This window comes from Danio aesculapii, chromosome 4, assembly GCF_903798145.1.
Source record: "Danio aesculapii chromosome 4, fDanAes4.1, whole genome shotgun sequence".
NCBI lineage: Eukaryota > Metazoa > Chordata > Actinopteri > Cypriniformes > Danionidae > Danio > Danio aesculapii.
This window is the reverse complement of record NC_079438.1, coordinates 16,923,878-16,949,189: the sequence shown is the minus strand read 5'-3', so window position 1 is coordinate 16,949,189 and position 25,312 is coordinate 16,923,878. Positions and strand designations below refer to the sequence as shown.

At 38.3% G+C, this 25,312-nt stretch overlaps 1 protein-coding gene and 1 pseudogene across 1 annotated transcript; one reads left to right on the top strand and one right to left on the bottom strand.

Annotated features, from left to right (window-relative positions):
* Positions 1-11,290, bottom strand: part of LOC130222235 (oocyte zinc finger protein XlCOF6-like) — a 134,838-nt pseudogene extending 123,548 nt beyond the window's left edge.
* Positions 11,291-13,531: 2,241 nt separating this feature from the next.
* LOC130222119 (gastrula zinc finger protein XlCGF57.1-like) lies at positions 13,532-25,006 on the top strand. Its single transcript, XM_056454751.1, has 3 exons — positions 13,532-13,589; positions 14,031-14,180; positions 22,684-25,006. The coding sequence occupies exons 2-3, from the start codon at positions 14,096-14,098 to the stop codon at positions 23,808-23,810; spliced, it is 1,212 nt and encodes a 403-aa protein (XP_056310726.1). The 5' UTR covers positions 13,532-13,589; positions 14,031-14,095; the 3' UTR covers positions 23,811-25,006.
* The last annotated feature ends 306 nt before the right edge of the window (positions 25,007-25,312 follow it).

Genomic DNA, 25,312 nt, shown 5'->3' with positions numbered 1-25,312 from the left:
CTTAAGTGCATGTGAATGGTTTCTCTCCAGTGTGGATCCTCATGTGTTTATTATGGTGTGATGAGCAGTTAAAACTCTTCCCACATTGAGTGCATGTGAATGGTTTCTTTCCAGTGTGGATCATCATGTGTTGATTAAGGGATGATGATTTTCTGAAACTCGTCCCACACTGAGTGCATGTGAATGGTTTCTCTCCAGTGTGGATCATCATGTGTTGATTAAGGTGTGATGATTGGCTGAAACTCTTCCCACATTGAGTGCATGTGAAAGGTTTTTCTCCAGTGTGGATCATCATGTGTTGATTAAGGTGTGATGAGCAGTTAAAACTCTTCCCACACCGAGTGCATGTGAATGGTTTCTCTCCAGTGTGGATCCTCATGTGTTGATTAAGGTGTGATGAGCAGTTAAAACTCTTCCCACACCGAGTGCATGTGAATGGTTTCTCTCCAGTGTGGATCATCATGTGTCGATTAAGGTGTGATGAGCAGTTAAAACTCTTCCCACACCGAGTGCATGTGAATGGTTTCTCTCCAGTGTGGCTCATCATGTGTAGATTAAGGTGTGATAATTGGCTGAAACTCTTCCCACACTGAGTGCATGTGAATGGTTTCTCTCCAGTGTGGATCCTCGTGTGTTGATTAAGGTGTGATGAGCTGTTAAAACTCTTCCCACACTGAGTGCAAGTGAATGGTTTCTCTCCAGTGTGGATCCTCATGTGTTGATTAAGGGATGATGATTGGCTGAAACTCTTCCCACACTGAGTGCATGTGAATTGTTTCTCTCCTGTGTGGATCATCATGTGAATCTTAAGTTTGCTTTTGCTTGCCAAACTCTTTCCACACTGAGTGCAGGTGAAACGATTCTTGTCTCTCCTTTTTAAAATACCATCAGTCTGTAAATGAGTTTTTTCATCAATTTTGACATGATGTTCCTCCTCTTTACTCCCCTCATTCACTTCAATTAGGTCTGAAATAAATAAATAAAACATAAGTTTTAATCTTAAAAACTCTCATCAAAAGCTGAAAAGTGAAAAGACAATGGAAACATTGGCTACACACACAGTAATTTTGATGCAAATTAAACATAAAATAAATCAGATCATATTTTGTTCGGTCCATTAACGTGTACACATTTAAGCAGATTCAATTCAATTCATTTTTATTTATCTAGTGCTTTTAGAAATGTAAATTGTAACATACATATAGTAAATTGAAACTGTCAGTCCAGTTTTCGCCGTGTTACGCCCTTGAGACGAAACAAGGAAAAAGGAGGGGGAAGCCAAAAGTCACATTTCAAAAGTTTATTTTAAGCCCACTGTGACCAAAAATTTGGCAAAACGCCTCGCCAACTCGCACGCCGCTGGTCTCAGTCCAACCCTTAGCATCAGGAAAAAGTCTGTCCCAAACAGTAGCAGGAAGCTGATAAAAGAGCGCACACTTAGACTCAGCTGTTCCCCATCCACCTGATTATGCCCAGCAATGTTGCAGCGCATCTGTAGCAAAACAGACACACAGACAGACAAATGACATCACAGCAGGTGTCACACACTTCCCCATAAACAGGAAACAACGTTTCCATTATACAATAAACAATTAAATACATACATTTTAAAAAGTGAATACAAACCCATTTTTACAAGGGGGTCCTAGACAGGGCGTCGGCCACTATAATCTCAGAGCCTTCTAAGTGCCTAATATCCAAATGGAAAGGTTGGAGAAAAAAGCACCAACGCATAAGCCGTTGGTTAGGATTTTTAGGCAAGTGCAAAAAGGTAAAAGGATTATGACCGCTACAAATTGTTAAAGGTGAACCATCTCCTCCCACATACACCTCAGTGTTAAAGAGCCCAGATTAATGCGAGTGCTTCTTTTTCCAATAATACCGTTGATAACTATTTTCGTGAGAAAAAACAAACAGGACACTCGATGCCCACATCATCCTCTTGAACTAACACTGCACCCGCTCCCTCTTTACTGGCATCCACCATAATCTTAAATGGTTAAGCTTAAATGGTCCCAGAAAGCACATCAATTCGTTTTTAGTGACAGGCAACGGATATTCATCTGATCTTGGCCTGCAAGAAGCGATCAAGAAGGCGGTGCAAACGACAAAGATGCTCTGGCCAGCTGTCACTTACCACAATCGTATAATTCAAATAAACGGTAACCCCTTCAAGTCCCGCAACTATTTTATTCATTAATCTCTGAAATGTTGCGGGCGCGTTCCGCAGGCCGAAGCTCATCACCCGGTAAGAGAATAGCCCATCAGGTGTTATAAATGATGACAATTCCCGCAAACACTCAGTTAACAAGACCTGCCAATAGGCCTTAAGTAAATCCAATTAATCACGAGTTTTGCAGCACCGATCTGATCAATACAATCCTCCATCCTCAGTAGAGAAAAGGAGTCTGGTTTTGTAACTGAATTAAATTTTCTATAGTCCGTACAAAAACGGAAACTATCGTCAGACTTCCTAACTAAAAGACAAGGAGATGACCAGCAAGAGTAAGAGGTTTCAGCCAGTTGATTGTCAAACAAATACTGGAATTCTGTTCTCAATACATCATGTTCATTCAACGGAACACGATAAAAGCGCTGGTGAAAAGGCATGGCTTCTCCCACAACTATAGCATGAATCAAAACACTTGTCTGTGTTGGTACATCAGAGAATATTATATACACACACACACATACATAAAACTGGTGCGACAGACGTTTAAATGTCTTGGTTTCCTGAGCCCTGACTGTCTCCAAAGTAATGCAAATTGTCAGTTTCACAGCACGACTGTCTATTGTTTTCTCTTTTCGGTCAACTGGTCAGACGGGACTGGTCACCAGAACATAATTTTCCACACTGTTTTCTGCCTTTACCCTGCCGACAACAACACTTCATTTGCATGCTTTGTTTTAGAATGTATAAAAACCTAGTGCTTGCTGTACAGTTGACAGTTTTCTTTTGATGACGCCACAGCCATGCTGAGTTCTTATTATTAAAGGATTCTGCTTTGAAGAAAACCGAAAATTCTCCTTGGTTTTTTGGCTCTTCTTAGAATTTCACAACAGTTTGGTGCCGTGAGCTAGACTAGAGAAATTTACAACAAAACTCAGATAACAAATGAATTAATTCTTATGTTGAGTAGCATCTAGATGTTTAAAATAAAATAACACATTTTTAAAATTCTCAGAATTCCTCAACCTACCCTGCAACACGCAATCATCGGGTGTTTTAAATTCATCCGCCTGCATGTCAGTCACATGATGCGCATAGTGCTCAGGAAAACTATCAAGCAATGCTACAGGATTTATCTGCATTGGTGTGACACGTCTCGATTAAAATATGGCTTTAAAATATTAACGTGACAAGCTTGTGATTTCTTTTTTCGGTCTGGTGTTAAAATAGTGTAGTTATCATTATTGCCAATGTGCGTCACCTTATATGGCCCAGCGTACTAGGCTTGAAAGGGCGATCTCAACACCGGGAGGAGCGCAACAATCTGGTTACCCACGCTAAACTGTCTGTGTTCAGTGCGACGGTCAAACAGGTGCTTTAGCTAGTTCCCATGCCAACGAAAACCGTCGACGAAAACCCAAAATGTGATCAGACAATTTCTCAGGCGGATCTAAATCAGTCCACTGATCGTGCAAAACAGCCAGCGCCCCGAACTTTATGTGCAAAAACAAGTTTATTTGGGCTATGGCCAATACTTTGTTGAGTTACTTCCCTGGCTGACAGCATCAGCCACAGGAGGCCCTCCTCCCAAACTCTGTCCATCTCAACAGAATAAGCAAGGATTTTAAGGTGGAATGAAAGCACTTTAGCGCACCTTGGCTTTGCGCATGATATGCAGTGGACAAATTGTATTTAATCCCCAGATGACAAAGAACTTGGGCCAACAAGTTTGAAGTAAAATTACTTCCCTGATCAGACGGAATAGTTTTAGGTAAGCCAAAAATTTAAATAATCTGAGTGAGAGCTTTTACAATAGACTTGGGTGTTAATAGAACACAAAGGAAACGCAGTCGGATAGCGCGTGACCTGGCACATTACTGTAAGCAGGTATTCACTCCCTGCTTTTGAGAGAGGGAGTGGCCCAACACAGTCAATGATAAGATACTCGAAGGTTGGCATACCGCAAAAATGGGCTGCAGAGGTGCCGGTTTTAACGACTGATTAGGCTTAACAGTCAGCTGGCATGTATGACAGGTTTTAACATAACTGGCGACATCTTTTTTGTTATGAGACCAGTAAAAATAACTAAGAATTCTATCGTACGTCTTTTTTATGCCAGCATGACCGGCAAGACCATCATGCGCAGTTTTTAAAACTACCGTCTGCCATTTAATGGGCACCACCACCTGGACAAAAGGATCACCCACACAAAAACCAGCATGGGGAGACCATTTTCTCAATAAAACCCCATCTCTGATGAAATAATCCTGTGCCTGGTTTCGAATTTCAATATAATCAACTACCTGCTCATACTAAGCTTTTAAGTTACATCGTTCTGCTGTTTCTTTGAGAGCTCTTCCCTAGACACAGCCAGTGGCTAATCAGTTAACAGAAAAAAAATGTTCAATACTTACGGGTTTTACTTCAGACTGCACCCAGATAGCGAATCGAGTCACTGCAGAAGCAACAAACACGTCAGGATATTGCAGAGCACTCTTGTCCAGACAGTCACAATAGGGAGGCGGATTAGAAACTACAAAGGGTGGCGTTTCACCAACCCAAACGCGTCCGCCCACCAGATTATTGCCAAGAATAAGCAACACGCCTTCAATAGGCAGAACAAGTCGCACACCAAGCTCAACACCTCCCTGGACCAGATCATAATTCAGAGTCACTTTATGTAAGGGTACAGAGAATACAATCAATCCAATACCATGAATTAACAACAACTTACCAGTGTCAGACTCCAGTGAAAACAGCAATATAGACTCTAAAATAAAAGGAAGCCCATGATCCTGTTTCTCTGAGAATTTTTTACTGCTATTCTATTACCACCTTTAAGTGAAACAAAACCATCCGGAATAAACGGATTAAAAATATCCTGGCGGTCTAACACGCTTGATGTATTTGCCGGTTTCAGCAGACACAGTCTGAGCGGACAGTGGTGCAGTGGCTACAAGCGCAGCGGGCTTCACAAAAACAGTGGATTTAGTCATTGTGCTTTAGCACTTTTTGATTTAAGAACGGGACAACTAGATTTCCAATGCCCTTCTTCCAAGCAACAGTTACAAATCAAATAGTGTCTATTTGATGGACTTTTAGGACGCCTTGCCTGATTCCAATAAACAAAAAAATGTGGACCCTAATCTTCAACACGCCCAAGACCGGGAATTTATGCACTATACACCCCAAGTTTGGGAGAACCACCAATGAACCAGTGATTCCCCAAACCTCATCCGTGCTCCCAAGACAAATGCTTCTAAGCCCCGATCCAGCCAAAAATAAAAAATAACATATCTGAAGACATGTCTTCACCTAACCGGGGACAATTTATTTCTGCACAATATAGGCTATGTATATATCTTTTGACGGATTAGACTATGACGTACTAGAGCTTAATGTAATTTAATCCAGTATTTCACTTGGTCAGGATGGAGACCACAAGTTGCCTGCAAGCCACCACAATACTTCCCTCCCTCCCGACAAAATACAAAACAAACAAACAAAAAAAAAAAAAAACACTTACCAAGCGAAATCCTAACTAAAATAAACAAGATGGACACAAAAATACACAAGGACGTGCCGCCAATTGTTACGCCCTCGAGGCGAAACAAGGAGGGGGAAGCCAAAAGTCACGTTTCAAAAGTTTATTTTAAGTCGACTGTGACCAAACATAAGGCAAAACGCCTCGCCAACTCGCACGTTGCTGGTCTCCGTCCAACTCTTAGCATCAGAAAAAAGTCTGTCCCAAACAGTAGCAGGACGCTGATAAAAGAGCACACACTTTGTTCCCCATCCACCTGATTATGCCCTGCAATGTTGCAGCGCATCTGAAGAAGGAGCAAAACAGACACACAGACAGACACGGCAGACAAATGACAGCACAGCAGGCGTCACAAGAGTTTCTTACATAATTGATAATAAAAGTCATTTTGGTAAGACACAGATTTTAAAGCTGTAAATGGCCTATTTTTATTTGTATATATTCATAATTACAACAAAATGTTTTTCTAAAATTTGTAAAGAAGACAGGGAACAGTTGTTTACTCTGTGCCTGACTGGTAAATGCATAAGAAAAAATGTTCTGGGGTAACAGTTAAACAAACATCTGAATATTTGCCTCACAGACATGAGACATGCCTGTACAGCAACTGAATAAAGGCTGGAATGTGCACCTTTACCCTTGTGTGCTGTTGGTCATTTTCATTCATTCTGGAGTGATTTTGAGGCTTAATTTGGCCAAAACTTTCTCTGTGTTTCAGCAAACGGACTGATATTTAGGGACATCTTATTTTGACATATTCTGGGAAAATGCTTTGAAATAAAAATAAATAAATAAACTCAATACACTCTGGGCAAATTTACTCCCTTTTCGTTATATTCATGGCTGTTTTTTCTCCATTGGACTATTATAAGAACATTTTTTTTTGGATTGCAAAGCCATGATGGCATATAATCATGCATTTATGATTGTTGGTGTTTTCTGTGACAGCAGTCAACATTGGTCTCCACCCATTTTTCCTTTCACTTTCATTTGCCTTATAACTGCTGAGGGTTTTGGGTTTCATTGTGATTATTGTTAAATTGTTTGTTTGTGTGTGAAAAGTACAGTGTTTTTTATTATTATTGACTAATTCAAACTTTATGTAGACAAATAAAGCAATTGTCTGAGTTTTTTTCTGGTTCTTATTGTTTGTTTGTTTTTTTTTATTTATTTATTTTTTTAAATATTTGTAACTGGTGGTGAGAGCTAGCCGTAGTATATTTTCTTTAAAAAGGTATTTTTACAGATATTCTGTCTGGTTCCCAAGATTAATAATTTAAAAACAATTGACAAACATATATTTGTAATGTTTATTTTAATTGGGGGAGGGGGGGTATTCACCGTTCCCACACCATCATTACATTTCCTGCTGGGAAGAGATTTGTGATTTTTACTACTGATCATCGGTTATAGCGCAAAAAAAATTCTGCCTTTTATATGGAGTAAACCGTGTGTGGGAGTGTGTGTGTGTGTGTGTGTGTGTGAGAGAGAGAGGCACTGGATTTATACCTCCCCTGACTGCGTGCGCACCTCGCGAAACGGACAAGGCTATTATACTCGCCGCGTTCGCCGTTGTGATATTCTTTTAAAACGACAGGGGGCGGTCAAAAGAACCACACTGTAAAGTCAGACGGATAAACAGAGAAGTTGAAAGTTTTTGGAACTACATCATACGTTTTTTTTTTTTAAATACAGATGTTTCTTTAGATTTAGCCCGCTCTACAATTCACACATTACCGTCTGGCTAGTTTCTCTCCTCTGCTTATGCTAAAAAGGCAATAATGGTCCAACATTTCTGACTGTTATCACCAATAAAGCCTAGCAAAGCAGGGCATCAGTATATTGTAAACTGATAGGTTCAAATATTTCTTTCCAGTTATCTGTGTGTTTTGTTTTCGTGGAGTTTCAGTGCACTTTACTGACGCATTTCTAAAAACAGTTCGCGGAGAGAGAAAAGAGAGAATGTCTACACTGTTTATTATCCTTATATTGCAAAAACACACGTTTGTTGGCATTGTGAGCGTACACAGTAAAAACTAGACACTTAACAGATTTGATTGATGTATTGATCCTATTTGGACGATCAAAACAGAAAGCGATTTGAGGAGAAGACAGTCTTCGTCCCCTGGGGTTAACCACCTATATGTATGACGCAGTTAATGATGTGACGTAAGAGTCTAATTGTTGTTGTTCTGAGACTGTATGTACAGCGGTCTACAAACTTTTTGCGATTGTTGAAGCTGGCCTCTGCTGATGAAACTGTAAACTATCTACAGTAAACTTTCTTTTAATTGAATCTCTGACTCCTGCTTTTTCTTTATTTGATAGACTTGTCAAAACTGTTGGTCCGCCTACAAAGTGTATTTATGCACACACACTATAATCTGCTGTTTTTCCTTCACTGAACTCTGCATAAACGATTTAGGAAATTTTCTGAAGGGTTAATGCTGCCAACTGATCATCAACAGTAAAAATGACACATTTTACCTCTTCCCAACAGGGAAAACACCAACAATCTAGAATTCATGATTATTTGGTGTCATGGCTTTGCGGTTAAAAATGAGTCAATGGGTCAAAAACAGCCAAGAACATAAGGCCGCATGATTAACCATATTATCATCACAATAACAATTTGTGGTCCACGATCAATAATTAAATATTGTCATGATTTTACAGTTTAAACACCAAGTCGTTATTTTAATGAGTGGAGTTTACAGATTGTAGCGCAACAAGCACGAGGTGACTGAGTCTAGATTGCAAGTGTTTTTTGAGGAATGTAATGTTGATCAGGTAGCCTTTGCTTCTGTTCAGTCCAAACTTCAAGGTAACACAACAAACCTCATTAACCACCTTAAAAGCCATCACAAAGTGGCTGTCATCAGTGGGTTAATAAGCTCAGGAGAATTCTGCTTTGCATTTTTTATGCATCACTAAACCAGACAACATTTATTTTATAAGTCAACAAAATATTCGTGGAGATTCAGCAGTTTTTTTTTTCTGACATGTTTGCCTGTCATGTAGACAGAAAGACACTATCCCATTGTTTCAATATAAAAAAAAAGTCATTGTGGCCCTGTTCACGCAGATATTCAGGTTAGTTTTCAGTAATCTGATGTCAATTTATAAAAGACTAGCCTATTTTATGCATGAAATAATGAAATAAATAACTAATTACATTTATTTCTGATTAGACCATGCTCTTTATTCAGTTTTAATAGGTATATACATGCTTTTTTTTAAATAACATGATTAAAAGCACATTAGAGACTAAACACATAAAATAAAACATTCACAAAGGTGTATCTAATAGAAAAACACCAATTGACGGGCTCTGCTTTCAGTTTTAAAAGAATAAAGCAGATTTTTAAAAAAAAATCTATTTTGCAGAAGAGAAATGATAAAAATTTAGCAAAAGGAAAAGAATAAACATATCGGGACTGTTAAAAGAACATTCTACTTTATATATTCTTTCAACTCAATACAACAGCTAAGATTATGAATGACGGAGTGTAAAGCCATCTCTCCTGCGTGCTTTAGCAGACCGTCCCGCTGTTTATGAATGAGGAGGCCGAGAGAATATGCAGTTTAGTTTCACCTCAAGATTTTTAAATAAAAACTAACACCGAACTGCTCATCACGCTCAAGAAGTTACACTAAGTTAAATGCAAAACTGTTGTTAGTTGCACCCATGGGCAGCACAATGAACCGAACACGCCATTCTTTTAATTCAATATTCGTAAGGTATGTGACCGAACCGCAGATGCTTTGTCATGTTGGTTGTGACACTGTTTTACAACTTATTATGTTGTCAATAATTACACTTAGCCTTGCCATTGTTCTTCACCACACGTAGCCACGCTTTTGAGCACATCTTGCGATCTATCTCTAATCAAATGTTTAGATTATTATTGAAGGTGCTCTCAAGCTGCAAAGTTCCTGGCAGAGTAGCAGGTGAAAAATGTGTGAGAACTAGTAACAACTACTAGAAACAAGTTTTAATCCATAAAGAAGAAAAATCAAGAAATTGTGATCAACGTGACATATGCAAGTGGAAAGTACTAAACCAGGGGTGTCCAAACTCTGTCCTGGAGGGCCGGTGTCCTGCAAAGTTTAGTTACAACCCCAATCAGACACACCTGGGCTAGCTAATCAAGCTCTTACTAGGCTTTCTAGAAACATTCATGGAGGTGTGTTGAGGCAAGTTGGAGCTAAAAGCTGCAGGACACCGGCCTTCCAGGACCGAGTTTGGACACCCCTGTACTAATCCAACACGATCACCGTAATAGCAGATTTCTTCAACGAGAATACTGTATATCGTCAGCTCAGTTAAACTTGTTTTAATTTATTGCTCAAGGACGCTTTATAAACAGTAGGAGAACATGAAAAGTAAGAAACTTAAGGTAGAGAAAATGGGAGACTAATAATACATAAAAGAATGACAAAAGACATGAGAACAAGTAACAAAAGAAACTCAATCATGTCTTTCAATGAGTGCTTATGTGCATTTAGGAGAACTAGGCAGCACACTCAGGGCTGCAAGATGGATTTAAATTAGTATTTTTATTATTAAAATATATCTGAATGAGGATCAAATGACTGAGTTGGTCTTTGAGAATGAAAACCAACCTGTTTGTTCCTGCAGATCTTCCTGTTTGACTCCGAATGTTTCTCCAATCTTCATATCTTCACTCTCCTCTTTAATAAACGCCATCTTCATAACAGTGTGGAGATCAGTCGCTTCAGCAGGAGTTTTTCTCTGTGTTTGGACACTTTATCCTGTTTAAAATGAACAAAACAATAAAAATGTCCTGTTTAAAATAAATAAAACAATGAACAGAAACAAAATAACTTCTCTTCAACACTTGTTCAACAGTTTCTTTATATAAGAGTAAATAAAAAGATGAAAGAAACAAGAAATCAAAAAGAAATCATTGAGGTAAAGTTGGTTTTATATTCGTACATTTGTTCAGTGACAACCTTTGACATGGTCCTTGTATTGTTTACCATGGTACTTTGAGTCTGAAATCTCATCTAAGTAGGACTTGAAAACAACATTACTGTTTATTTGACTGTGAACAATGTTGTATTTTGATAAGATGATTTCCCTGTTTAGAATTAGCAAATAATTATTTTAAAAAGTTATATTCAGTTAGTTTAGGAGAAAGTCTGAATGTGCGAATATAAAACCAACTTTACCTCAATAAAGAAATCAGGTCTGAGCTAGAAACAATAGCCACAAATGAGCAGATTAAAACTAGTACTCCATTTCTTATATATAGTGATGTATACATAGAATGAACTGACATTATGCTACTTAATAAATTAAACCTTCATTAAAACATTTATAATACACATTTCTGTTACTTTATTCAAACAGTAGCCCTGGATTACTGTGAGTAAAATAGTACAACGTTGTATAAAGAGTAAATAATATTGTCAACAACAGGTACATATTTTGAGCCGAAGAGAAAACCTGAAACTTTAATCAATCGCTTTATATCTGTAAACGCTTTAAAACAAACCTTTCTCCACTTGAATCACATCGCGGGAGCAGCGCAGCCGTGTGACGTCACACGCCACGCCAAAATAAAAGTCTTTTTGTTTAGCTTTTTTTGCCACTGGCAGTTATGACTTATTGATACATTTCTCCCTCGTTTTTCACTTTCCACAACAGATCTGCTATCTCTCACACAGAAACAGATATTCAGTATTTAAAGTTGATCAAAACCTTTAATCTAATCATTTTAAGACAATTTTGAAAAACGTTTTTAGGGTCATTACCACTATAAAGTACTTAAAGACATCAAAATTTAAAAAAAAAAGTTAGAGATTTTTGACTTAACCACATAGTTGCAGAAAAACAGGAAACAAACCTCAAATTGTGTCAATCCTGTCATGAACAAATTCAAAGTAGTATTAGTATATTTTCATTTCAGTGTGATTATAAAATGTATATTTTCAGAAAGGTCATGTGTCCCTTTACCAACCCAACTTCATGAAAAAAGTCTATTTATAATAATGAAATAAAGGACAAAACATTTATTTTCCAATAAAACATGCTATCAGTGCACATACTTTTCTAAATAAAACCCAAGATCTAAAATATTTTGTCAAACTTTTAAACAATATTAACTGGCCCTTATTAGTTAATTAAGAAATCACACGAGATGTTTTGGTGAGGTTATAAATAATTTGTTTATATTCATAAAAGTTGAACATGACTTTGGAAAACAAGATGACAGGGTGGACATTAGCATGACAGAGTGGACAAAGGCTTTATTTAGTGAACTAAATATGGAGGAACATTTGAAAAACAACAGGTACAACAACAAATATTAAAGGGTTCATATTAAAGGGTTGTAAAAGTTTTCAAGAATTCAACTGCAAACCACTGACCCACCATGCCGCCTCTTCTATTATCAATTAGGTTTTATCAATATGCAAATTAATGGTAAAATAAATTATTATTGTTCTTCAAGTTAAACTAAATTTGCTAATAAATGTAAATCTTTATATTGTACACTGTATTGGAGGAGTGAAGGGAATGTTGGAGACAACTCAAGTTAAACACCTTAATAATACTGTTGTCGTTTTTTTTCAGAATAAGGTAAATAATTAGATTACAGATGTTCACATAAATGTATAAATACTTAGGGCTGTAGATTCATTTCAAACAGTCAGTGAGATCCATTATATGGACTTTAAAAGGATATCCTAAATATAGACTGAGACAGATATTGACAAAAGGTTTGTATTGTCCACTCATATATTGCATCAAATGGTGTAGTGTGTGTTTATAAGTGATAAAAACATTAACTAATTAACAATATGTGGACAATGACAAGGAGGACAATTTTGGCTAATTTATTCAACACAGGATGTATCTGAAGCTGATAAAGTGTTTCCTTATTTAAGCTCTTTAAGATCTATATTTTACATTTTAAAAATTGGGCATTGGGATGCCAATGAGTACATCAGAGGGTTTCTTAAAGGGGCATTTACCACATCATGACAGGGTGGACAGCAATTTCAAGGACACGTGCAAAATGATTAATGACATTATTAAAACAGAATAAAAGTTATTCAAATGACTTTTTTTTTTAACAAATAACTTGTTAAGTATAATAAGAATGTTTAAAAATCTTTTTAATTTGATATAATTTACCTACTTTTTAGACTCACTGAAGTTGTCTGAGCAGTGTGTGGGACATGGCAAAATCACATCTATTCAATGAAAGAATATGGCAAAAATTGACAAAAAAATATTTAAAAACAATAATATGGCATATTTCAAAACACTTATAAATCTACCTGCATGTGTGTAAAGGTTTAACCAATTATATCAAAACATCAGAGTTTCATTATTGTGCATTATGTTCATATAGGACTTATTCAATCTTGTGAGACATCAAAGGCACTTTATAGCGATAATGACCCAGCTAGTGAAACTAAAACGTGTAGTAGTAATGGGTACTTTTTACTTAAAGGCACATATTTTACCCCTTTTTAAGGTTTAAGAAAAGTCTTTGTGTCTCCAGAATGTGTCTGTACACATGTTTCAGCTCAAGATACCCATCAGATTATTTGTTATACTTTTTAGAATGTTGGGATTTTCTGCTTTAAACACTTAGTCTTAGTGGATTAAAAAAGTTTTTAAAATTGTCTTAAAATGTTTAGAGTAAATGTTTTGATCAACTCCAAATACTGAATATATGTGTGTGTGAGAAAGTGGAAAAACGAGGGAGAAATGTATCAATAAGTCATGCCTGCAACAGTAAGTGGCAATAAAAAGCAAAACAAAAGACTTTTATTTTGGCGTGGCGTGTGACGTCATAAGGCAGCGCCGCTACTGCGCTGTGAATCAACTGGAGAAAGGTTTGTTTTAAAGCTTTTACACAGATATTAACCGATTGATTAAATTTTCAGGTTTTCATCCGATGCTAAATTATGTAGCAGCTGTTGACAATGTTATTTTAGTCCTTTATACAACATAGTACTATTTTACTCAGCGTAATGAGGGCTATTGTTTGAACAACAGAAATGTGTGTAATAGGTGTTTTAATGAAGGTTTAATTTATTAAATAGCATAATGTCAGTCCATTCTAAGTATACATCACTAAGAAGAGTAACGTTACTAGTTTTAATCAGCTCATTTGTGGCTATTGTTTCTTACTCTTTTACCTGATTTCTTTTTGTTAATTACTCTCATATAAAGAAACTGTTGAAGCAAGTGTTGAAGAGAAGTTATTTTGTTACTGCTCATTGTTTTATTCATTTTAAACAGGACGTTTTTATTGTTTTGTTCATTTTAAACAGGATAAAGTGTCCAAACACAGAGAAAAACTCCTGCTGAAGCGACTGATCTCCACACTGTTATAAAGATGGCGTTTATTAAAGAGGAGAGTGAAGATGTAAAGATTGAAGAAACATTCAGAGTCAAACAGGAAGATCTGCAGGAACAAACAGGTTGATTTTCATTCTCAAAGACCAACTCAGTCATTAGATCCTCATTCAGATATATTTTAATAATAAGAATACTAAATTAAATCCATCTTGAAGCCCTGAGTGTGCTGCCTAGTTCTCCTAAATGCACATAAGCACTCATTGAAAGACAGGAATGAGTTTCTTTCTTGTTACTTGTTCTCATGTCTTTTGTCATTATGTATTATTAGTCTCCCATTTCCCATCTCCTTAAGTTTATTGCTTTTCTTGTTTTCCTATTGTTTGTAAAGTGTCCTTAAGCACTGGCGCTATATAAAATAAATAAAAACAATAAATTAAAAGAGTTTAACTGAGCTGAGGATATTTGACCTACAGTATTCTCATAGAAGATATCTGCTATTACAGCGATAGTGTTGGCTTAGTACTTTCCACTTGCATATGTCACGTTGATCACAATCCCCTTTTTTTCATCAACTTCTTCATGTATTTAAACTTGTTGCTAGTAGTTGTTCTAGTTCTCACAGATAGTATCTGAGTTAGAATAACATCATTATTATAATAAATAATTACCAGGACTATTGTGTTTAAACAGGGTTTCCGTGAGTCACTAAATGTCATAAAATTTTAGGCCTTAAAAAGTCTTAAATTTACTGAAATATTGTGTTGTAGGTCTTAAATCTTTTTTTAAACAAGTATTTATTTTCCTTTGTTCATGTTTTGCTTCCCAATCGGGCCAAAACCCATACAATCACCAACAATCCATCTCAATAAAACTTTCAACTTTTTATTCAAAAAGGTCATTTTAACTCTATTTCTCATAATGGTTTAATTATTTTCCTTAAAACAACATTTGTTTAAACGTGCTCCATGTATTTACTGCTGAGGACATCGACCTGGACAGATTGATGTGCAAAGATTTAGTTTATTATAGTTTTTAAAACTTTTAAAACATTTGTTCATTTGTTGTTATTTTTTAAGAAAGTTTATTTTGGAAAAAAAAGTGTGTGGATACAAGTAGAGCTGTCTTTTTAACACAATATTCAAGATCTTTTGCCAAAATATTTTTATTTATTATTATTAATTTATTATTGTATTATTAAATGTATAAAATGATAATATTTATTGATAGGAATCTTTTTTATCTGGGCCATTTGAAAAATACCTTAGTCTAAAATTTCAGTCATAATTGTCTTAAAAAGGTTTTAAAAAGTCTTAAATTTAACTTGGTGAAACCTGCAGAAATCTTGCTTTAAAGTATGTCAAAAGGCGTGGATGCCCCCAATTTGAAATATGCTGAATGAAATGGACACTAAAGTAATTAATTATTATAAAACATTGTACAGTATTCTAAACTATATGATGTTGCTGTGGGACGACGTGAGACAAAACTAACAAATTATAGTGGAACAATAACGTTTAGCATTGCACTGACTACAACTGGCCAACAAACTAGTCTAAAAATAACTTTTGCTGCTTAAGAAATGGATAACAGCATGCTGATCATATGCAAATATACGTGACTATATTCTTCACGTAACAGCAGGCACCACCATTGGAATCTTTTTGCTTGAGACTTTTTTTAAAGGAATGAATTTTTAGATTGTAAAAGCAGTGTTATGCTGCTTAGGCATGGGACAATAACAGTTTACAAGGTATACCGCGGGTTAAAAAAAGTCGAGGTTTTAAAACCACCAATATTTTCTACTGTACCGCCCTGCGCTATATGTTTTTTTTTTTTTACGTTTTGTTTTAAAGAGCCCATATTATGGGTTTTTGAAAATGCCCTTCCATGTAGTGTGTAACACAGCTCTAAGTGAAGTGAAATATCCAGCTAAGGCTTAAATCTGTAAGTGTACAGTGTTTAAAACTATTGATTCATCTATAAAAGAGTCGACTCATAGTGCTTCAAACGAGTCGCCTTGATAACGAGTCATTAGGTGTTTCGCGATGACGCAGCCACGAAACACAAGCCTCGCCAGTAGTTACGCGCGCAAACCAGGGAGATTTGAAACCTGCGGCCCCGCCCACTAACACAGAAAAAACACTAGACACACACACACAGACGCCGCCGGTCCAATGAAGTCACGCTGTGCTCAGATGGATATTATTGACAGTCTCTACCCAAAGATGAGTTGTTAACCTGGTACAGTACACGCGGTTACTCTTTATATTCTCTTATCACGTGTAAGCCACGTTAAAAACACGACGCGTGCCGCTTTGTTTACGGATTTAACGTTAAAGGCTTTTGTGAGCTCGCGTTCCACTGCCGTTTGTCGTTGCTATGGCGATCGATCGTAAGCTAGGAGACAGGAGACTTGTGTCACTTTCCCTAGTTCTTCTGAGGAGCGTTGTGTGTGTGTGTGTGTGTGTGTGTGTGTGTGTGTGTGTGTGTGTGTGTGTGTGTGTGTGTGTGTGTGTGTGTGTGTGAGAGAGAGACTCGCGTCGCTTTCCCTAGTTCTCCTGAGGAGCCTTGTGTGTGTGTGTGAGAGAGAGAGAGAGAGAGACTCGCGTCGCTTTCCCTAGTTCTTCTGAGGAGCGTTGTGTGTGTGTGTGTGAGAGAGAGAGAGAGAGAGAGAGAGAGAGAGAGGGAGAGAGAGAGAGAGAGACTCGCGTCGCTTTCCCTAGTTTTTCTGAGGAGCGTTGTGTGTGTGTGTGCGTGAGAGAGAGAGAGAGAGAGAGAGAGAGACTCGCGTCGCTTTCCCTAGTTCTTCTGAGGAGCGTTGTGTGTGTGTGTGTGTGTGTGAGAGAGAGAGAGAGAGAGAGAGAGGGAGAGGGAGAGAGAGAGACTCGCGTCGATCTCCCCAGTTCTTCTGAGGAGGGTTGTGTGTGTGTGTGAAAAAAGCCTTACACTATGAAGCACGTGTGCACTGTGACTACTTTTATATAGTTGATTACCAGCTGGGCATTTCACTCTGTCTCGTGCTGAAGCCTGTCACTGTCGACCAATCGCAGCAGGCTGTCATCGGTCCAATCAGCGCAGATTAGCTTCGCGCTGAGGAGGGGGTTGGGAACAAATGAATCGCTGAACGATTCATATGGGAGTCGTTGGGATAATTAGGTAAAAATAAATGCAGGTTATAAGACCATCAAAGTGTTTTATGACCTTGCATGCATATTAGACTGTTGTTGGAGACCCTTACAACCTAAATATGACCCTATTTCATGTATAATATGGGCTCTTTAAGTTTTTCAGGACAACAGTATCTCCAGCAGAAATGATCTCCAAAGATGCTGTTTTCAATTGTAAAGAAATCTGTGTTTATGAAACAAATGAAGACAGCAGAAGTCAATGATTCATTTGAATGATTTAGCCTGACATGTTTACTGCTCCAACATACTTAAAAATAAAAGTTTCTCAAAAAAAAAAATTGTGTTCAAAGGGATTTTTTTGTTTAGTTTTTTACCCAGACATTTAATATATATATATATATATATATATATATATATATATATATATATATATATATATATATATATATATATATACATTTTAAAGCTGTAATCACAATACAGTGAAACCGTGATATTTTTATTCAAGGTTATCATACCATCAGAATCTTATACTAGCCCATGCCTAATGCTGCTCGATGTTGCAAAGTCATATTTTCTAATTTTGTTGTGTTACTTTGTATGTATAGTCACGAACACACTTGTTTGTAGAGCAAATAGTCATTTATTAGTCCTGATCATTTCGCCAATAGGCAACTGAAGTTCTAAAACAATAGCATATGAGATCAGGGGCCTGTTTCAGTAAGGAGGTTCAACTAACTCTGATTTTAAACTTGAACTCTGAGTTGATTTACAGAGATTAAAAACAGAGTTTTGGGTTTCAGCAGGGGCGTAGCAGACATTTTAAAAGAGGGGGGGCTGTATGAGATCATACGTTCATATAATTATTAATCACCTGTTTCTAAATGGTCTGTCTCTAAAAGTGAGAGGGACGTATCTCTACCCCCCCCCCTATATATTTATGTTGTCACTGTCCCTGATTGGACAAACAGCAGGTCACCTTTTTAAATGGCATTTCTGCATCTTGTCGGGTATATAATTGTCACCATGTAGGTCTCTAGCTAAGCCTTAGGACAAGCACAAAGGCAAGAAAACAAAGACAAAAGTACAAATGAATGAAAACAAGTAGCAAAGTATGTCATCTTGTCATCTCCTCATCACTCCAGTTTACAGCAAACGGGGCATTAAGCATTAGCACAAGTTCATTCATTCATTTTCTTTCAGCTTAATCCCTTTATTCATCAGGGGTCACCACAGTGGAATAAACCACCAACTTATTCAGCATATGTTTTAAACAGCACATGCCCTTCCAGCTGCAACCCAGTACTGGGAACATTTGCACAAGTTATATACAATAATGCAAACTCACTAATATAAGCTGAATTATGCGCACTTGCTGTGAATATGCAGGATTTGTCTCAATCATGCTTCCAAGCAAGTTAAAAATGTTTAATTTTAGTGGAAGATACACATGAGGGAACACAACACGAGTAATCTAGAGGGAGTGCATTTGATTATTTGCATTTCAAGAGTTCCCACTTAGATATGCTTGGCGTATAAAGCAGGTTTGGCATGCTGTCCCGGGAGAGAACCCTGAGCTCAGAGATATTTGAGCCCAGGGCTCCCGCCCGGTCGATAAGCATATCAGGAGATCCGAGATCAGGTAGGTCTCAAGAGCTCCCCAAAATGCTATCAACTCGGGACAACAGCCGTGTATTTCGAAGAATTTCCCCCCAAAAGCTAGAACCTATTTGCTATATCCGGCTGCTGGATATAGAGGTTATGGAAAGTGAAAGAAGCTAGGGAGCTCCAGCTGGAGCAAAGAGTGAAACAGACTCCTGTTGGAGCCTGAGCAGGGGGATGGGGGGGAGGGTGACTAGTGGAGGGGGCCAAAAAAGGGGTGGCTAGGGTTGACTCCTTACGAGTCAAAACAAAATATGCTCGAGGAACACTCCTGACGGAGATAGAGCTGGGAAGTGGCAGCGCTACATATAAATATATATGTATATATATGAGAGTATATATATATATATATATATATATATATATATATATATATATATATATATATATATATATATATATATATAATGGGGTAATCTAAGGCCTGGAGGGGGCAATTAGGAGACTTTTCTGAGTCAGAATAGGCGCTGCGGTAGTTGGGGGCAGCAATTCTTATTATTTGCCAACTGCAGCAGAAATCGTGAAGTGGGATTTGGGTGGTGGAGATTTCTGCTAGAGGGTGAGTGGCAAGTTTGGCGAGACTCCTGTAGGAGTCGATGCTCGAGGAACACTCCTACTGGAGATAGAGCAGGGAGTGACAGCGCTCTATATAAATATATATCTATGAACGAAAAATCCATAGATATATATATATCTAATGAGTTTCAGTGGCCTTGGGGGGGCGGGGGGGCCTAGGGGGTGGGGGGTGACATGACCCCTGCGGGGGTCGGCGCCCGAGGAACAGGGCAAACTGGCCGACTCTGACAGGAGTCTGGGAAAAGAGGATTTGGAAGGTGAAGACTCCTGTTAGAGGGTGACGGGATGAGTTAGGTGCTCGAAGAACACTCCGTGAGGAGATGGAGCAGGGAGTGACAGCGCTATATATAAATATATATTTATGTACTTGCGTATATAGATATATAAATATATAATAATAAGGTTGCTAAGGACTGGGAGGGGCAGTGAGATGACTCCTGCGGGAGTCGAAGCTCGTGGTAACACTCCTGCGGGAGTCAGAGCCTTAGGGGGGGCAGGGTCTGGCAGGAGTCGGGAAATGGGAGGGGGCTGTGAAGACTCCTGCAGAAACGGGCGGGGTGACGAGGGGGCTTGTATGCACCTTCGATTTACTATGTGGCTGGGGGAGAAAGTTGAGTGTTACTCAGTTTAGAAGAAAGGGAAAGGAGGAGGGAAGGTGGCTGGATCATGCCCTCGCCCTTGAGTAGATGTGGGTTGATGGCTGGCGAAAGTCATCTGGGCTTCTTTGAGGTGCCTTTGGCGAAGACGTATGTATGTCTTTAAGGCATTGGATGTCCACCTTCCCAGGGTCTGGATTTGTTGTTGTAAAGCTTCTGTGGTGGCTGCTCATATTCTGAAACAGAGTATATACAGGAATCAGAAAGTGTAATTCAGAACCTTTAAATACCTTTAAGACTCTTTCAATACATTTAAAGAACTGTAACCACTTTTCAACCAGAAAGGTGCGGTGGTAGTCAGCATTGTATAGTTATGCATGTTCCTGTAAGAATAAAAGTGTGGAGTGTGACGATAGTGGTATTTGAAGTGTAAGTGTATATGACTTGTTTAGAGCATTGCTGCTACATCATTTGAAACTTGGGTGACCTCTAAATGGGTTAGAGCTGCTGTGAAATAGAGTAAATGGAAGTATGGGATAGTTTGAGTTTGGAGGGAAATTAAAGGAAGAAAAGAGGGGATAAGGCCTAGAAATGCATGTGAGTGGAGGTCGGTTGGAGAGGATCAGCTGGGCTTCCCTGATGTGATATTGTTCTCTTGAGGTGGTAAATGATCCGTTGCTTCCTCCTCCTGCCCAGTTAGATCAGCTATGATGGGATGGAATGTGGGATTGAAATTATGTTAATTCAGACTTCTCAAAAACCAAAAGGGGCTAGTGTGAATATGGCATCAAGTGTGTGGGCTGTATGAGGGGAAATGCATCTTTGCGAAGAGTGTGAATACATTTGGAATGGATGTAGAGTGTGATGGATTGAATAAGGGCAGTTTCTGGAGCCGGTAGCCATGATCTCTAAAATGAGAAAACAAGAAAGAATTAGAAATGAAATATTCACAACATGGTACATGTACAGAAGACATAATTAAATGTTTTAGCTGATATTCATGCGAGGTGTCTTCATAAGTGCGTGGGCAACTGTGAATGGAAGCGCCTTTGTTAAAACATGTTACAATAGCTTTGATGTCACAATGTGCAAGGGTTGTAGAAGTGGACATTCGTCCCCCTGCAGGGTGGCAGATGGATGGAGAGCTGAGGATATGGGGCGTGTCTTGGCTGGCAGTACCTCTTGAAGAGCAGCTGAGATGACAGTAGAGTGAAGTGGAGTTTAAACCTCTTAGTGATATAGAAGTTTGTTTAAAAGCAAAATGTATCTAACACAGAGACAGTGAATGAAACGTTACTTCACTGCCAGAAATGTCCTCCTTGTTCGTAGCAGTCAAGCAGGAAGTTGTTTCTTTGCTGTTTCACATCCCACTGACTTGCCATTATAAACTTGACTATGGCACTCATGTGTATTGATATACGAGTAGCTATTGGCATGTTGCAAAAGAGCTTCAATGCTTTATGTGTTGTATGTTTTTCACTGGCTGGGTAATACTCTTTTCATTGGTTCCATGGCTATCAGATTAGATGTGGCAGAGGGGTTATTTTATGTATATATTTATTTATTTATTTTTATTATTATTGTTATTTTAATAAAATGTAAATATCAACTGCCAACATCAAACCCTTAACTTGAAAAAACAATGTCACCATTTAGTAGGAACTGTGTGAATGAACTGTTATCATGGGCAAAGATCACGTTTGGAATCTTACCATGATTGAAAAATCTCGAGTATCTGGCCTAATTCATTCACAAGTCTTAGCGTTCAGTCTATTCATGAAACTGTCAAGAGATAAGGCGGGGCCATCTAAAGTTTGGAAAGCTCATTGGATAGTGACACTTCTCCTTTCAGCTATTGGCTCCTTAGAGTATCAGTCCAAAGTCCAGAGTACAAAAGGTCAGCGGCCATTTTGTCAATCAAAATCGATATAGTGTTTATGCCTGAAAGACTATTCTGTTGCACGCGCTCCAGCAGCTGGTTTAAATGATAACATTGCATCCTTCCATGGACCTTTATCAACATATGAATATGTTGTGGACTAATGTTTGTGGAATAGATTGCTTGGTCAGTTGCAATCGAACTACTTCAACAGTCAGAAAGTTATGGATCTGTGGACAGGCGGGAGGTTGAGAGGCGAGTTCTTTATTGAAATCATTTGATTCATGCTAGTCTCGTCTTTTGAAACCTTTATAAAATGTTTAGTCTTTGTTAGAGTGTAGTTATGTAGTGAGGCTTCCGTTTAAAGCATGTACGTTACCGAAAGTAGACCTCTAGGATATCAGTGAGAGTCCGGCGTCATAGAAATGGCTTGGATCGCCGGCGTCTTGAGTTTAGTCGAAGTTGTGGCTTGCGTTGTGCGGGGAAGTTGGAGTAGAAGTTGGAAGAGCCAGCGTCTTGCTGTAATTCAGGCTTGATAGCTGGCGAGGCGGCGGCTGAAGTTTTGGGGAGAGCAGGGTTCTGGCTGAAGTTGTTGTTGTTTGTTTGTTTGTCTGCTTAAATGTGTACACGTTAATAGACCAAACAAAATATGATCTGATTTATTTTGATGTGCATCTAAATTACAGTGTTTGTAGCCGATGTTTCCAGTGTCTTTTCAATTTTCAGCTTTAGATGAGAGTTTTATAGACTTAATGAAAACTAATGTTTTATCTATGTATTTCAGACCTAATTGAAGAGAATGAGGGGAGTAAAGAGGAGGAACATCATGTCAAAATTGAGGAAAAAAATCATTTACAGACTGATGGCATTGTGAAAAGGAGAGACAAGAATCGTTACACCTGCATTCAGTGTGGAAAGAGTTTTGGAAGAAAAGACAATCTTAAGACTCACATGAGGATCCACACTGGAGAGAGACCATTCACATGCACTCAGTGTGGGAAGAGTTTCTACCAATCATCAAACCTTAATAATCACATGAAGATCCACACTGGAGAGAAACCATTTACATGCACTCAGTGTGGGAAGAGTTTCATCCATTCATCACACCTTAATCTACACATGATGATTCACACTGGAGAGAAACCTTTCACGTGCACTCAGTGTGGGAAGAGTTTTAAATGCTCATCACACATTAATAAACACATGAGGATCCACACTGGAGTAAAACCATTCACTTGCACTCAGTGTGGGAAGAGTTTTAACAGCTCATCACACCTTAATCAACACATAAGGATCCACACTGGAGAGAAACCATTTACATGCACTCAGTGTATGAAGAGTTTCATCCAATTATCACATCTTAGTCACCACATGAGGATCCATACTGGAGAGAAACCATTCACATGCACTCAGTGTGGGAATGGTTTTAGCCGATCATCACACCTTAATAAACACATGATGATCCACACCGGAGAGAAACCATTCACATGCACTCAGTGTGGGAAGAGTTTTAGCCGATCATCACACCTTAATAAACACATGATGATTCACACTGGAGAGAAACCTTTCACGTGCACTCAGTGTGGGAAGAGATTTAAATGCTCATCACACATTAATAAACATATGAGGATCCACACTGGAGTAAAACCATTCACTTGCACTCAGTGTGGGAAGAAATTCAGCCAATTATCACACCTTGATCAACACATAAGGATCCACACTGGAGAGAAACCATTTACATGCACTCAGTGTGGGAAGAGTTTCAGCCAATTATCACACCTTAATCACCACATGAGGATCCATACTGGAGAGAAACCATTCACATGCACTCAGTGTGGGAATGGTTTCAGCCGATCATCACACCTTAATAAACACATGATGATCCACACCGGAGAGAAACCATTCACATGAACTCAGTGAGAAGAGTTTCAGCCAATTATCACACCTTAATGAACACATGAAGATCCACACTGGTGTGAAAGTGTATATGTGCTTTGAGTGTGAGAAGACTTTTATTAGAGCTTCAAAATTGAGACTGCCCCAGGCGATTCACAGTGTTATAAGAGGTTTAATCAGTTAACACATTTGAAAACACAAAAGAGGATGCAAACTGGAGAGAAACTGTACAGATCTGATCTTTGTCTACAGAGTTTCGTTCATTCGGCGCAGCTTAAGAAACACATGGACAAAAAGTTGCATCTTTAACATGAATGCAGCAAAACATTTTCTCATGTGCAGAGGATGTTGCGTTCCTTGCGTTGTAGTGAATGGTGCCCATGGAATGAATGGTGCCATTATTAATGTGAGACAACAAAAATACAAACGCAAACCTCTTCTGTATTCTGACATTCCAATTCTTCAGAGCTCAACTATCTGAAACAGTCAAGAGTAAGAGAAGAGCATGACGTGACCAGAAGAGGGTGCACAAGACTCAGGAACGGAGAAGAAGGGAGATGTTACCTCTCTCTGACCCTTATCTGTTCTTACCTTCTCCTGACCTCCTTTGAGTGCATACAACTTGCGCAGGTGACCCTGAAGACCTGAGACTCTGCTTGCGAAGCAGGGAGGTCTCATAGTCATCGTAAATTAGGGATGCCTCTCATTGGAAATACCTTGTGGAATGCTTAGTGCCTTAAAACATCTAAACATTGTGTATGAGAGTGCTTGTATGTTGATTTATGTTCTAAGATGTGCCTATGGAACAGCTATAAATTTGTTCACATAAGACATGACCTATACGTTTTGCTGAATAGTAGAATTCTTGACTGAGTGGTCAGACCACATCATTAGTTGATCCTTAGTGATTTATAATTAGTGTTTTGATATGTTGGGTAAAACCCAGATGGTGTACGGGTAGTTATATGCAGTATGTCAAGTCCTCACTGATATATGAGGTGTAGTTATGTGCATGACCTGATTTTGGAAGTTTAAAAGCTGAACCAAACTGACCAGCTTTGTGCTTTCCGACTTCTGTATATTGAGGTTGGTTGCCCTTTATCCTCAACGGAGGATAAAGTAAGGATTTTGTTTCTGTCATTTGTCTTTTGTTTATTCTACCTTTTCACTGGATTTTATTTTATGAATTAAAGTGTTTTTTATTACATTTCTTCAACTGGAGTGGACATTGACTTCATTTACCAGAACCCATCAGAGTTACCCTGTGGTAAAGTATGAATCTAATTTATTCTTTTGTAAAATACATTATAAAGACGATCTAAAACGAACTAAAGACGAACTAAACCCTAGCTAAGAAATATAGCGAAGGCAGGATTCTGGTTTATCTTTGTTTAATTAGGATGATTAAAGAAAGGTGATCCAGCACACCACTATTGTGAAAGGCAACAGCCAAAAAGTAATAGACAAAGAAGAGCCCACCGTTGGGGAATCGAACCCTGGTCTTCCATTTGACAGGC

Excerpts from the sequence above, each read along its gene's own strand:
- LOC130222119 (XM_056454751.1), top strand. The coding sequence starts at position 14,096 with ATGGCGTTTATTAAAGAGGAGAGTGAAGATGTAAAGATTGAAGAAACA. Across the intron at positions 14,181-22,683 it reads AGATCTGCAGGAACAAACAG|ACCTAATTGAAGAGAATGAG; the intron begins GTTGATTTTCAT and ends TATGTATTTCAG.